Consider the following 16212-nt stretch of genomic DNA (forward strand, 5'->3'; position numbering starts at 1 on the left):
GGCTGGGCCGGGCCCGGCCGCGCCTTTCCCCGCGCGCTCCCCGGCGACAGGTGAGGGCCGCGGCGGAGCCGTGCTGCACCCGCCCTGCGGTCCCGCAGGGAGGAGACAAGGGAGCTCCTGAGCCTCGTGCTTCTCCCGCCAGGCTCCGATGCGCCTGGAAATTTGTAAGGGGGAGAGAGAGAGAAAACGTCTCCTCTGCCTGACCCCCGAGTGGGTCCGTCTCAAAGCAGGTTCCTGGACAGAGACTCTTGCCCTAATGCTGAGCTAACTTTACCTGGTCAGTTTATACAAAAATAAATCTATTACAGCCTTGGAGGAAGCAAGGCATTATCATGACTTCCCTTTCACTGATTTCTCCCCTTCCATCTGTTTCGTCGATGTTAATGGCTCCCACAATTCCGTGATGTTTTGCCTTGCCCATCCTGCCGTGATGGTGGCCTTGTTCATCTCTGACGTTGACACTGACCACGGCATTTTCCATTTTGCAGTCATGCAATACCTTCCTCATCTTTGCTTGCTATACTGCCTGCCCTTCCCCATTTAGGTCCATCTTGGGTATTTACTTTCCTGCTCTCAGAAGATGCAAACAGAGATGCAAACTGCTAATCAAGAAGCTTCTCAATGCATTCMCATTTCTCTAAGGTGATCACTGCTGTTAGCTTTATAGGAGCTTCACCTGCCATGAGTTAGGAGCTTCCAGGCGTTCTTGAAGAGTCAGTCCTTACCCTGAACAGCTGCTAGGTTAAGAAATCAAACAGAAATTGGGCAGGGTACTGCTTACAGTCAAAGAGATTGAGCCAGTGATGGACACAACTGTATGGTGTTGTATGTTTTCATGTGTTATACACAATTATGGATTAAGGGAAAGAACAGGAATATGAATTAGTGTGAGTGAGGAAGTGGGGAGAGAGAGAAAGAAGGAGAGAAAGGGACGGAGTAGGGAAAGTGCAGTTAGCAATGTAAGTATGTTTTGGGAGATACCAATAATCAATAAACAGAAAATAATTGTAACTCGGACTTCAGTTTATTAGCTGCTCAGGTGTTCTTGGTAACATAGGCCTCATCATCATYCTCTCTCAAGGGTATGCTTTGCTGAGGAAGGAGGAGAAAGCATAATAAATTATTTTGTTTCTTATAATAAATTATTTGTTTCTTATATTGATTTCATAAATGGAGCAAATAAGGACACAGCAGTTCAGAGACCTTAGTGCTCTAATAGTAATATGCGGCATTAAGCAGGTAAATGTTTATCCTGTCATTTATATACCACCACCTGTGGGATGACATCATGTGTTTGTCTCCCTCATGCTCAGATCATCATGGATGAAACAACGCTGCTATTACTGCATTTTTTTTTGTCAGCACATGTGTAACTTAAAAATATTCCAGAAGGCATCATTTTTTTTCTAACTTAAGGATTGTCACAAAAAGTAATTTTTGTAGCTACGAAAACTTCTGTCTTTCGGTCTGCAGATGACTTGCTGCCATAGTCACCAAAGAAGGGTGGTAAGAACGTGGGGGTAAGCAGTTTAAGAGAAGGCAATGAATAATAGCTTATTCTTGAATGCCGTTGATATGGAGATGGCAAATAGATTGGGAACTGTGTGTGTACTTTTGTATATGTGGCTAGGGAATGATGAGATGGAAGTAACCATCACCAAACAATGGGCATTTGAAACTACAATGGGCCATAAAAACAAATGATAAGAAATTATTTGTTCACGTTACAGTAATATTCAGAGGTCCTATTGTGCTAACACTGCATAAACACGCTTAGAGACAGTCTCCTCCCTGAAGAGTTTGAGCCATGTTTAGTTAGTCCTCTGTTACCAGTGGAAACCTTGGATAATTTCACTGCTTTTTGCTTTGGATGTGCTCTGACGTAATGAAGTAGAATCTGGCCCATTGTTTTTGATATAGTAACATGTACGAACAATATTCATTGTAGGTGCAATATGCACCAACATTTAAGAATGACATTAGAAACTTCTTAGCATAAGTTATTTCCATCTGTGTCAGGATTTAATCTCTTTGTATTTTACTGAGATATGACAATAAAATTGTTCGATGGCACCTTGAATATTCACAAAAAAGTGCTGTCAAAAATATCATGTAAAATTTCTGTAGTAAGCTTTTTTTCTTTTGTGGTACTTAAAGCGCTTGAAACAAAATGCAGTAATCAGAGTTTTTGGAGTAATACGGTCAAAAGATTCAACACATTACCTTTTTTCATCTTGTATGGAAGATAAAGAACTGTAAACATACTACTTTGTAGCTGGTTCTCTTCAATTACAATTACATTTTTTAGAGGAAAAGACTTAAGACTAATAAAGGAGACTTTAATTCTTTGCATTCTCTCCCCAGTCCCAGAGCAGTTATGATTGTTTTTTGATGTATGTCTTCCAATTTAAAATATTGCACATAGTGTATAATTTGCAAACAAAAAAGGACTCCTTAATTTCAATGAATTTGCTTAAACATTAGTTTCTTGAGTTAGCTCTCTAATATTCCAGGCATTCCTGTTCTTGAATAATGATGTTACATGTGTGACTGTCTGTCTTCTGTAAATATACGTACTACGTATTTTAGCAAATTAGGCTGGTACTTGCTACAGCAGATTGTTGCTGATTGGCTTTGTCTTACTCTATCCAATTAAAAACTTCTTCTGTCACTGCTGGGTATGTGTATCTGTATGAGACTACAAGTACATTTGTCTTCACTGTTTTTCCCTGCTGCTGTTGACAAGTCAGTGAAGCAAGGAAAGAGAAAAAAGAGACTTTCAGAAACAAAATTCGGGAAGATGTATAGTACAGAATTTAGCAATAAGTTTCCCTAGGTAATAGTGAATAAATTATGGATGGAAGTTTTTACTTGCCTGAAGGATCTAGTTCTAAAACCTAAAATCACGTGAGAAGAGCAAATAACCATCAAAAGTTAGCTTTTTAAATCCTAGATTAAAARCAGTCAATCTTAGTTGGTGATTATAAACTAGAAATGTAAAGTGTTCTCATTCTGCCACAAACAGTGAAGAAGAAATTTATGGAAAGTATACTGTGACCTGCAAGAGCAGTAGGGATAGCCATGGCTGGTTCTGCAACATGGGGAGCACAGCAGCTGTGGTGGACTTTGAGGCTCCCACTTGTCAGGTGGGAGGGTCCTCTAGGAGTGTGCCTGCTTTCCTCTGTGTTCATATGCCCAGGTTTTCTTCTAACCTCCCTCCCCCCACCAGGAAACAGTGGGGGTGGTGATAAGGGTAGATGATGAGAATATGGGCAGATAGGTACAGAAGGGCAATGGCACGTCCAAAAGGTCTCATTCTCCTCCCTTCTGGATGACTGGAAAACCAAGTCTGCTCTGTACCTTACAGAGAATTCCTGGCCCTTAGTATAGGCAYAACTGTTAAGTGACCTTCTGCACTAGTGTGCTGCTTCTAGTGAGATGCAATACCTTATTAATGATACATTTTGAAAGTGCAGAGCATCATCTTTCTCCTTAAAAGCTATGTTTTGTAGTGGGTAGTTTTTTGTAAGGTCCCCATTTTCATGACAATAAGTTGCTCTCTTGAAGAAATATTTCTTTTAGTGATAGAAGATATCTGACACTTCCTTTGTGTTTAAGGTGTGCTGAGTTCCTTACATACTTCTTTTCTTTCCAGTATTTGCTTACTATCCATCCTATTTTCCATCCCGTGCTTACTTTCCATTTTACTCTACTTTCCTTCTTACTCTTACCTTTAGCAGTGGGAGTTTTCTGCTGTCATCTACCCAGACAGAAAGGGATTGCACTTAGTACTTCTTAGATTGAGTATTCTTTCACTATTAGTTACATTTGGAGTAAAACCACTAGTAGCAGTGATGAGAAACTATAGAGAAAAGTCCTAGTATTGTCAGTTCTATTGTATTTTGACAAAGCTGCTTTCTGGTTAGCTCAAGCATCAAATGAAAAATTATCCGAAGTCTTGTGATTTCTCGGGTGATCTTTATCACTACGGAGAATAAAAGATCATTTAAAGGAACTGGAATGAACTGTCTTCCTTGGCATGACAATGCATTAATTGAAGCGCTGGCCAATGCTCTTGTAGAAAATGAATATGGTTTCTTTTTATTCTTTCTTTTTTCTTACTACATTGTAAAATAAAATATGTAGATTGCAAATGAGAAGCTTATCTCCTCTCTGTCAATTATTTTATAATACCTTTTTTTTTTGTATTCTAGTCAGGGCAGTTCACAGAAGATATGATTCCTACGGTAGGCTTCAATATGAGAAAAATAACAAAAGGAAATGTTACCATAAAGGTAAGTGTGCACGTTTTAATTCAAACATAGTGAATAACTGTAAAAAGTGAAGTTATTTCAACTGGAAATATGAAAATGTAGAATTCAGTAGGTTCAGGGAAGATAACTCACTCAATAACTGATTATTATTCTTTTTTGTATTTGTGAAAATTAACAGGGAATATTCTTTTTAATAGTCTTTATTCAGAGATCCATTTTGYATAAGAATTCTAATCAATAATATCAATGAATCCCTGCAAGTATATTTACTTTAATTAGAAGACATTAACCTAATATTATTAATCCATTATTAAAGAAAAATATCCAAATTAATAATTTTCAATATTTTGTATATCTTCCCTTGTTTTGTCTTCTCATACATCTTTTCAGTCAAATATTTGTGTATATTCAACAATTTATATTGTATCCTCTTGCTGTATGAAAGGTGGGATACATTTATTTGACAGGAAAAGAAGTAATGCTGACTATACAGGCTACTGCCAAATGCACAAATTATACTGAAAAGTGACCTCCCACCCTTAGTTTATTAAAACAATAGGGAGGGGCAAGCAGACAAGTTCAAGATGATAGCTTGTTTATCAGGTTTTTTAGTTCAAAAACTGTAATTTTTTTAAGCATGTATACTTAAATTTCTATGTTGTATTAATCTATTTGTTTTAGTGATATCCATGCTATATAGCTTAGTTGTACTCCTTCAGGTTAGAGAGGTCATAAAATTCTGGGATATTAGGGGAGCTGAGTTGTCTTCTGGAGCTACATCTTTCACTCTTTCACTGTCTTTCTCACAACTATAAATGAAATCTGAAGTGACTTCTCTCCTAACTCAGATATCTCAGTGGAAGGTGAGATTTAGCTCAAATAACATTAGCTYTCTAGAAACAGAACATGTAATGTAAGTCAATTGTTAGGGCACCATTTCTTAGGCCTATRGAGGGATATAGCTGCTGGCAGTTTGGTTGTGATTCATGTCATAAGAGTTCAAAATAAGGATAAATCACTTCTTTAGCATTACTGCTCTTTCTTGTTTGCTAATGAAGGGAGACTAGTTAATTAACTTAGATCAGATTCCTCAGTTTGTGAAGTGGATACAGGTTTTTGCTTTTACCTGTACTTTTCACTAAGTCTGTTTTTTTTTTCTTCTTTTGCTCTCCTTTCTCAGTTCTAAAAATGTTCTTTTCCCTCTGGACATGATTCCTGAACTTAGGAAGGATTTTCTGAAATAACCTCTACTRTGAATGTAAACCTTTTCTAGCTATCTACTCAGCCCCTCTAAATAGTGAACATGTAAAGGAATGGTTAAAGAACAATTTCCCTTGCTTGGGAAGCTAAAGTCTTTAGTTAAAGCAAAATTAAAATCAGCCAGAACTTAAAATGATCATATAGATAATGTGACTATATATGTGTTTATTTTTCCTTTAGTCGGAGTATCTTGGTATACTGTTTCAGAATTTTGCATGACAGAAGGGCCTTAAAACTGCACATTTCAATTGTGTGTCTACTTCTGTGTTGCAAGCTTATAGAATAATTGCTATCTTCCTCTACAATCACTTGCRTGATCCAGAGCCTGGATGTGAGGGAGAAAGTCCAGAGAAGGGAAGACTTTCCTTCGGTTGAGGAGGATAGGATTAGGGATCTTCTGGGCAGGCTAGACATCTATAAATCCATGGGCCTGGATGGGATGCATCCACGGGTCCTGAGGGAGCTGGCGGATGTTGTTGCCAGGCCGCTCTCCATCATCTTTGAAAGGTCCTGGAGAACTGGAGAGGTGCCTGAGGACTGGAAGAAAGCCAGTGTCACTCCAGTCTTCAAGAAGGGCAAGAAGGAGGACCCAGGCAACTCTAGGCCGGTCAGCCTCACCTCCATCCCTGGAAAGGTGATGGAACAGCTCCTTCTGGATGTCATCTCCAGGCATATGGAGGAAAAGAAGGTGATCAGGAGTAGCCAKCATGGATTCACCAAGGGGAAATCCTGCTTAACCAATCTGATAATCTTCTATGATGGAGTGASCGGCTGGGTAGATGAGAGGAGAGCAGTGGATGTTGTCTGCCTTGACTTCAGCAAGGCTTTTGAYRCTGTSYCCCATAACATCCTGCTAGAAAAGCTCAGGAAGTGTGGGTTAGRYGAGTGGACAGTGAGGTGGATTGAGAAMTGGCTGAAAGGCAGAGCTCAGAGKGTCGTCATCAGTGGCRYGGAGTCTAGTTGGAGGCCTGTGGCTAGTGGCGTCCCCCAAGGCTCAGTACTGGGTCCCATCCTGTTCAACTTCTTCATCCATGACCTGGATGAAGGGACAGAGTGCCTCCTCAGCAAGTTTGCCAGTGATACAGAGCTGGGAGGAGTGGCTGATCCACCTGAGGGCTGTGCTGCCATTCAGAGAGACCTGGACAGGCTGGAGAGCTGGGCAGAGAGGAAACTCATGAGGTTCAACAAGGGCAAGAGCAGAGTCCTGCACCTTGGAAAGAATAACCCTAGGCACCAGTGCAGGCTGGGGGCTGACCTTCTGGAGAGCAGCTCTGCAGAGAAGGACCTGGGAGTGCTGGTGGGTGACAAGTTGACCATGAGCCAGCAATGTGCCCTTGTGGCCAAGAAGGCCAATGGTCTCCTGGGGTGCATTAGGAGGAGTGTTGCCAGCAGGTGGAGGGAGATGATCCTGCCCCTCTACTCAGCCCTGCAGAGGCCTCATCTCGAGTACTGTGTCCAGTTCTGGGCTCCCCAGCACAAGAGAGACATCTCTCCAGTAGAGTCCAGTGTAGGGCTACAAAGATGATCAGAGGGCTGGAGCATCTACCCTGTGAGGAACGTCTGCGAGAGCTGGGCCTCTTCAGCCTGGGGAAGAGAAGAATGAGGGGGGATCTTATCAATGTGTGTAAGTATCTGAAGGGAGGGTATCAAGGGGATGGGATGAAACTCTTTTCAGTTGTCCCATGTGACAGGACAAGAGGCAATGGGCAGAAATTGAAGCACAGGAAGTTCCGCCTGACCGTGAAGGGGAATTTCTTCCCTGTGAGAGTGACGGAGCCCTGGGACAGGTTGCCCAGAGAGGTTGTGGAGTCTCCTTCTCTGGAGATCTTCAAGGCCCGCCTGGATTCAACCCTGTCTAACATGCTGTGGGTGACCCTGCTGAGCAGGGAGGTTGGACTAGATGATCTCCAGAGGTCCCTTCCAACCTTACTGATTCTATGATTCTATGRTACCTCTATTGTAATACATAGTAGCAAGAAAAGTACATACTGTGGGAGTTGTAGCAGAGAAACTTCTGAAATTTTGAGAGGACTCCCCCTCTCTATACAGACAATGGAAACAGAAGGATTTTTTTTTTTTTTTTTATCTTTTGTAAATTCTTCAGGGATGGACTGAGAGCTGCTTGAACCATTAACATCTACAAATGCAAACGTGCGATGGCTCTCTGTTGTGCAGTTTATTCTCAAAGATAACTTTTTCAGCACTTTTTTTCATGGAATTCGCTGCTAGTAGTGTGTCTAGCAAACCTTTATTATATTCATGTGCTGCTGCCAAGTATGAGGCTAATACGTAGGAACTAATAGCACCGTAYGTGGAAGGTAATGAAATCCATTTAATCTTTGGAGTTTATCTCCTGGAATAGCTAGTCAAGACTAGCATTAGTTTACATAATGGGCAGTTCTCTGGAAACACAGAAGAACATAGATGTCAGTATAAATAGGCATGCATCAATTGCGCTTTATCTGGGAAAACATAAGGTGACCAGAATTAAAAGCCTCTCAAAACTAATTCTTGCAGCTAGTCCCATATACTCCTAGATAGCACAAAGCGACTTTCTAATCTTTTCCACTGCTCCTAGGCAGAGAATAATAAAGTGTACACCATTTCAGGCTTAAAGTCTCTCAGTGGAAGAAAACCAAATTACTGCTCAGTTTTTGGAGGGGACCCAGAAATCAGAGAAGCAGATGGTAACTGAATTGGAGGAGAAACTTCTTCTTTGAGGAGAAAGAAGAAATATTGTACAAGATGCAGATGCTGCTGAGTAACAGTTATGCAGCTTTTTATTTTTAATGAACTCTGTTATTTCATAATGATTTCTGTGACAATTCTGGAGATGCTGTGTTTAAAACTGGTGAAAAGCCACATACAGTTTCATGAAGTTTAACTTCTATTGTTAATACTCATTGTATTGTTCCTTCTTTCACCTATATTTACAGTGTATAGAGCATCATCCTAGCTCTTCCTCATCTTTGTTGGTTTATTTCTCTTTGGACATCTTTGCTTGTCATAGTGTTTACACTATGTGTAAGATAAGATTGGTAAGAGAAAATTTCAATATACAGGAGCTATGTGGATTACAGTAGAGTATTTATGCTGTATATCACTAAGGCATACTGAGTCACAAACAGCTGTGTCTTGTCTTTCTTTCYTATGTATTAATTTCCCTCTTCATTAGCCTCTCTCAACAAACGTTCCCCACTGTGTTCCCAATTTTCTTTATACTGTACAATTTGAATATACACACAAATGCCAAACCCTAAACACCTCATTCCTCAAAGTATCTGCCCTGCCCCTTCAAGAGAAGCAACAAATATCCTCACTTGGTCCAGAACTGGGTTTCCTAGTAACTGCTGAGGAGGAGAAAAGAAAGAATTTCTAGCCTTAGTTAAATGTGTCTCAACAACCATCTACATGTTGCTGAGCAAATAGTTGAACTCCATTGTAGAAAGAATATACTTCAACATAACAGCAGCTTTTTACATTCGTGTTTATCCTCTCCCAAAATAGTGCCTTTTTAACCAAAATCAAAACTTCTGAATATTTTTCCTTTATAAGTCCACGTTCTGCTTTCAAAGATATTTTCTTGTAAAAGAAAAGGAAGTTAGTCCCTCTTTTTGAAAAGTCATAAAATCCCCTTTCTCCACACCTACTTTTCTGCCCATGATAGCACTTCTAAATCCTAGAATGATTTTCTTGACCCTGGGAACAAACCAAGTGTGCTTTCTGGGAACGTAGGAGGGAATTAGGTCAGCTTAGTCAGGGTGGCAGAGACTAAAGCTGAGATGTCAGTCAGCTTAAGCAGGCCACCTGGTGAGATTGCACATGCCATGCACCCTATTGCCTTTTTTCCATCAGTGCTAGTGATCACATACCTAAATAGTGGTCAGATCAGCCAGATGATCTAACTGAAAACAACTTCTTAAAAAAAAAAAAAAAGAAATAAATAAAGAAAAAAAGGCTAGCTTCTTCCTAGTTGGATTACCTAGCTAGTGTGCTTCCCAAACAGCTATATACTTGCTGGTACCACTACCATGGGGAAAGCAGAGTACGGCATAGACAAGACTACCATTTCGGGGCAACCTGTGCAGRCTTAAATAGCTGCAAAACTATATTTTATTTCCTTGGCACATGGAGTGTGCGAGCAGGAAAAAGCAGCAGGAGGAAAGCAGCTTATCCATTTAATTGGAAAAATTAAGCTTTTCTTCATCTTTCCACCTGGTATCTGTGAACTTTTAAGCATAACTGATCCATCCTGTTGCTAGAAGGCTACCAAAATTGTTTGTTCAGTATGCACGCACAGGTTGATGGTGGACTCAGATGAATCAGTGACAATATTTTTTAGAAATAAGTGTTTAATTCTGTATTGTTAGGACTTATGAACTTTGGATGTTCTTAAGCTTTTCTAATTCTTATGTTTAATTCATGATTCCTATTAGTTATGAAAGAGAATTTATGAAGAAGTGAATGGACATTGTTGATATCAGAAGAACACTCTGATCGATGTACTAGTGGTATAGATTCTTTTTTTCCCAAGATTCTATTTAGTATACACAAGTGAACATGTACGCTAACTATGAGAAATCAGGAAAGCATAATTATAATAAGAATGTTAGAGAGACTGCCTTAGAAGTTCAGATGCATCCCACAGCCATCCTATGTTTTCTTGGCCTCTTTACATTGATACCAGGCTTTTAAGAGTGCTGAACCAATGACAAAAATAGTGATTAGCATTGCAGTACAAAGGACCTACTGCAGACCCATAAGCAGAAGCTATCCCAATTTAAGTAGTCAGACTGTCTTAAGCGTTCATTTATTCCACAGAAGTAATTTTTTTCTTCTCATTCTTTCAGACATGCAGAAGTTCTTTGTCTTACTGCCAGAGCATTCCCTAGTCTTCCAAAAGAATGTATTTATACTGAACCAGTGCCTTCCACTTGAGCTCTTAGCAATATTTTCCAATTTATCTAGGAGACTATTCTTCCAAATTTTAATTATTCCTAAACATCAGTTTCATACACTTTTCATTTCATCTGCCTTGCCTGCCTGATCAAAGAAGTCCATAGACAGCACAGTCAATGCAATAGTTACCATATGCAGCCATAGTTTGTAAATAATCCGTAGTAATAAGAATTTCCTTTCAGTTCCCTTACTGTCTGTCTTTAGACTGGATAGAATAAGGCCATGATTTGCAGTTGATATAAAGGAAACGTAAGAGCAGCTGAGGTGCTATACTGGTGCTGCTATAGAATTGTAGACGTGGAGGAAAATGAGAATGCTGTTGATGGTTCATTCAGCTAGACAAACCAAGGTCAATTACAAGAAAACRCTTTTCAAAATAAACCATTTTTGAGATGGGGTAGTTCAACTAGATGAAGAAAATGACTGGTAAGTTTCTACTGAAGTTGTTTACCCAGACCATACTGCAAAGAGAGGACCTGCTGCAGGGAGCAAATGTGTGAGTTTCTGTGGGGATGTATGACTTGTTTTACAGTTCGATCTCAAAAGTCATATTATATGAARAGTTCTAAAATGCAGTTGGTGGGAATAAGAGAATAATACTAAGATATATTAATATGTATTAACTAGATTCTAAAATATACTGAGGTTGAAAACTAAACTGCATAGGCAAATAATTTATCCCTACTAGTTCTCTTGATATCTCTGCTAGAACAGTATACAGTTCTGGTAAGTTTAGGAGGATACAATTTTTGTATATAGATGYATGCTTTTTAACTTCAAAGCCTGTCAAGATGAAACTCTTGTAACTCACTGTTCCTATATCTAGTTAAGCTGTTAAAATCTTACAGCCTAGCTGCTAAACAAAGATTCCTAAATTATTTTACTGTAAGAAGAATGTCATCATTTGTTGATAAGCTGAAGACTGGAGAATGCAGAGGGAGATGCCTCTTGCTGAAAAGCTTCAATGAGCTATTTGCAGTCTCGTTAGCTAGGTAGGATTTAGAGTGAAAAGTGTAACCTTTTTATCCCAGCAAAACAGGTTACCTTTCTCAAGCATGCAAATCCTATGATACCCAAATAYTAACTATTATTAAAATTCATGGCTAAAAAATTATTTTACTAAATCTATAAAGTCCTTCAAATATGTCAAGAATGATCTTCATGGTAAGCAGATATGTCTTGCATCTGGCCTTTTTGAAAGGTCTCAGARGACACTACCAAACAGAACTAATTAAATTTGCTGCAAGAGCAAGGTTGAGAAACCATCTGGGTCAAAAAAACAGCAAGGGAAGACATGGCATTCTGAAAGACCAAGACTGATCACCTTAGGGAGACAAAGTTGCAACACCAACAAATAGGTGATGATAATATTTTATCTCTTTTGCCATGAGAAAAAAGAGAAAAGGCCACTATGAAAAAGGTACTATACTTACGCAACATTCACCATCTGGTTTCTTGACTACAATTTTATCTCCAGATTCTATTAAAATTCCAGAAGAATACAAAAACTAAGGAGCCAATAATCTTTAGTTTCTTCCTATTTTTGCAGTTGTTTTCRTAAGCTAGCATATTTACTGTCATATTTAATCTCTGAGAGGGTGAGCATAATAGTATGACATGTCTGTGTATATGAGGATTTTCATGAATTACTCTGAGAAAAGAACACTAATCTAAGCCAGCCTATACAATTTGTAAGAAGATACTTGTTTGATGTGCTCTTAATCAAAGTTGAGCATGATCAAAAATTAAACCTGTYGGCTTTAGCAATGAATTTTCAGACTTTGCCTTGTCAATGTATTTTGTAAAGCCTGTCAACTAATATTTCCAAAGAAAAAGGAGGCAGAGAGGAAAGACCTTAGCATATACCATTTGAAATCTAAGCAGAAAACTTAATAGATTTTAAGGCTGTRATTGAGGGATTAAATAATAAGATGACTTCCTGCATCAAAATATCTACATTCATCAAAATATCTATCTGACTCTTAAAGGCCAGTGCCTGTCAGTCAGGCCTGAACTGTGCACAACTGGGGTGTGCTGAGCACACAAGTGAGCTGAGAGGGAAGCCAAACCCAGTAGCCCTTCTTGCTACTTACTATTTGCTCTGTTGGGACAGAAAAGAGGATGAGGAGGATCCCAGCCCTACACATTCTTCTCTAGTTTCCTCCATTGCTACATTTCTCCCTCTTAAGATGTCACTCAAACATCCTGATAGAATCAGAACCATCCTGCTTTTTAATGCTTTGTCCTCTTGTTCAGCAACAATTATAAAAATCTCACCTGTCATSTCACAGTCTTGCATATCCTGCAGTAGTTCCAGCCCCTGGAATTATTGTGTGTGCTGCCTGTAGTAGCTCTAGCAGTCTTTCAGCAGATGCTGGCTATTCCAGTTGTTTTGCATCTARAATAAAGGGACTCTCTCTAAAAATGCCATACCTTACCTGGGCTGATGATAACTTCTATAAAGAAGAATTTCTGTGGGGTAGCCCAGTGATTCATAATTGGGAGGGAAGAAAGATTGAACTACTGGGCTCAAGGTATTGTGATCAGCAGCACAAAGTCCAGGTGAGGGTCAGTCACTAGCCATGTATGCCAGGGGTTGATACTGGATGAAAGGTTAACATCTTCATTAATGGCCTGGATGATGGGACAGAGTGCATCCTCCACAAGTTTGCACACAAGGCAAACGTGGGAGAAGTCGTTAATAGACCAGATGGTTCTGCTGTCATTCAGGTAAACATTGACAATCTGGAGAAATGAGCCAACAGGAACCTCATGAAGTTTGAAAAAGGGAAATACAAGGTCCTGCAGCTGGGGAGGAACTACCCATTTCATGAACACAGACTGACTGCAATGCAGCTTTGTAGAAGGGGACGCAGGGGGTCCTAGAAATGAATTTGATCATGAACAAGCTGTATGCCCTTTTGGTAAAGGAGGCCAGGGGCATCCTGGGCTACATTAGAAGAGCATTGCCAGCAATTTGAGTGAGGTGATCCCATCTTGACTACTTCTGGAATAGTTTCCCCATTTCTGGGCTCCCCAGTAAAAAAAGAAGTTGACTTCTGGAGCAAGTGTGATGAAGGGCCACAAAGAGGATGAAGGGGCTTGAGCGTTTTTTCATATGAGGAGACGCTGAGGGAACTAGAATTGTTTAGCCTGTAGAAGAGGAGGCTTGGGGAGATACTATTCATGTATATAAACACCTCATGRCAGGGAGTAGAGAAGAGAAAGCTAGATTGTTCTCAGGGTATATGATGAAAGGGCAAAGAGTCAGTGGGCACATACTGAAATATAGGAAATTAAACATAAGAAAAAGCTTTTTTATTTTGAAGATGATCAAACATTATTGGAACAGCTTGCCCTTATAGGAGTCTCCATTCTTGAGTTATTAAAAACCCAACCACACAAGGTCCTGAACAACCTGCTGTCGTTGACTCTGCTTCGACCAGAGGAGTTGGAGCGGATGATGTCCAGACATCTCTTCTAATCACAACAGTTCTGTGATTTTGTGAAAAAGAGTTAAAGGAGGGTTAAAAAGTGACTGAGGTAGAAGAAATTCTGAATATGCTAGTGAATTAAAGAAGCAGAAGTAAAAGTATTATAGCACCCTACCGCCTTATGTATAAGCAAGAACAGCTTTGGAGACTGTCTTTGCTGGGAATTGTGTTTTGAAGAGAATGTGCACTAGATAGAAAAGTCTACAGAGATCATGGCGGATGCATGAGGCCAGTGTCCGGAGTCAGGATGGGCAGTGTTGAATGTCTAATTAGTTATTCAAAGTAACTGAGAAGACCCCTAAAAATGGATGGAGAGTAAGACTTCAGGTAATTGTCTAAACCTTATGCTTTGATATGAATCAAATACTTACTTGAATATCTAAAGATAATTGGTTCTTGAAATTTGGTTCTTCCATGAAGAAGGTCCTTCAATATACCTTGTTTTGTACCATGTTCTTTCACTCTAAGTGTTAGAAGGCATTTTGCTAATATCTAGTAAGAGTTGTCATTGTCATAAATAAGCTGCTTTTTTCTTCTATTCTGTATCTGGTGGCCATAAAGAACACTGCCTCTTTTGCAAGTCTTTGAAACMCTATGTAGTTACTTTTTTTCCTTTTTATAGATCATATTTCCAAAATCTTTTCTCCTCCTATTTTCCTGATTTGGACGTTTTCCAAATTGTATGCATTTTTTCTGTAGTCTAATGATCAATGCAGTACTGGAGCCCACTGAAACTGAGGATGATAGAGTTAATACTTCCAAAGTCATACATAGGATGGTTCTGTTAGTACATGCTGATGTAAAATTTGCAGCAGTATAATGCTATTGATACATATTTAGCTTGTGAACTGCTCAAGAGCCTTTTTTTCTCTATGTAGTTATTATCCATTTTAGTTTTGTGCATTTTGGTTTTTCAGTCTAAATATAGCACTTAACCTTGCATGTGTTAAATTTCAGCCTCTTTATTTCAGATGGTCCCTGTAACTGATCCAGATAATTTAGAATTTTTATCCACTCCCAGCTTGAAGTTATCTGCAACTTACATAAACATGCGTTCTATTCCAACAGCCTTTCAGAACACGTGGGATCCAGAAGTACTGCCCTTGATTAGCTCTGTCAGCAGCTTTGCCTCATTGATAAGTGCTGAGAATGTGTCAGGACAACTCAAACCTGAGTGGCGGAGGGCATGGAGAACACACAAGAAGAGTCCTAGGGAGCTACTCTGTAGGTTTAAATTAGCATGGTAGAATATTCTTTTCCTTTCTAATCTACGAACACAACAGTGCCTTTTCCCAGCATACACATTGTTGAGCATCCCACTGCTTTTTCTCTGCTCTTGAGTGAAGATTCATTTTGCTTTCATTGGTATATGTTCTTCAAGGACAAGCAAAATTAATAATCACTACATGGTTGTTTGAGTTAACGATTGCCTTGCCTTTGGTCTCGTTGCTTTCAGGCTACCAAACACAAGTTCTGCCTGTGTCTTATACCCACTATATGCCTAGCTTCACCAGTATCTCTTGGAATTTGATATTTGGAGAGTGGTTCATGATCATGTGAAGAGAAGGTACAAAGATACATCACCCAGAATCAGGGCTTTCTACTTGAGTGAAGACACAATACCGAGGCTAGGATGGATTGGCTGTTGTTGAGAGCTGTGTTGCATCTTAATTGAGGGGGTTACGGTTTTATCTTAAAGCCTAGAGTACTAGCTTTTCAGTGGTGTGTCAGAACATGTGCTTGTACAATCTGAGGTCAGGCATTGCTAGTGCTACCTTTGAAGTGTTCGAACAAATACTATTCTGACTAAATGTTTCCCTGTGTTTAGGATTTGCTCACCTATTTGTTCAGGATTTAAGGTTTTATGACTGATATTTTCTTTTATACTTCCARTCATAAAGATACATTTCTGAGTTCAATTATATGTAGTGTCAGATTCAGCTTGCAGATTAAGATGCCTGAATATAAATAGCTCTATATCTGCATGAGGATTAAACTCCCTTAACAGTGGAGATCTTGTTGCTACTGTGAACAGAACCTAGAGCTTAATTCTGTGATCCTAAAGGAGACATCTCCATCTAGTCAGCTGAATAGCTGTCTGGACTTCACTGACTGTAGTGGGATCTTAGATACTAAACCCACACATTGAGGTATAGATACAAATGCTTAATTGTAAACATCTCAGTCACCAAGATAAATCTTACCTAGAGTGTCTGGGAAAAAAA

General features: G+C 39.4%; 1 protein-coding gene across 1 annotated transcript in view; it reads left to right on the forward strand.

Annotated features, from left to right (window-relative positions):
• Window positions 1-3098: 3098 nt before the first annotated feature.
• Window positions 3099-16212, forward strand: part of LOC146595135 (ADP-ribosylation factor-like protein 8B) — a 23884-nt gene continuing 10770 nt past the window's right edge. Inside the window, exons 1-2 of the mRNA XM_085306330.1 lie at window positions 3099-3146; window positions 4215-4295. Coding sequence (XP_085162456.1) covers window positions 3099-3146; window positions 4215-4295 — 129 coding nt within the window. The remainder of the gene's footprint in view (window positions 3147-4214; window positions 4296-16212) is intronic.

Source organism: Rhea americana, unplaced genomic scaffold (assembly GCF_003343005.1).
Source record: "Rhea americana isolate MKP2758 unplaced genomic scaffold, rheAme1 scaffold_238, whole genome shotgun sequence".
NCBI lineage: Eukaryota > Metazoa > Chordata > Aves > Rheiformes > Rheidae > Rhea > Rhea americana.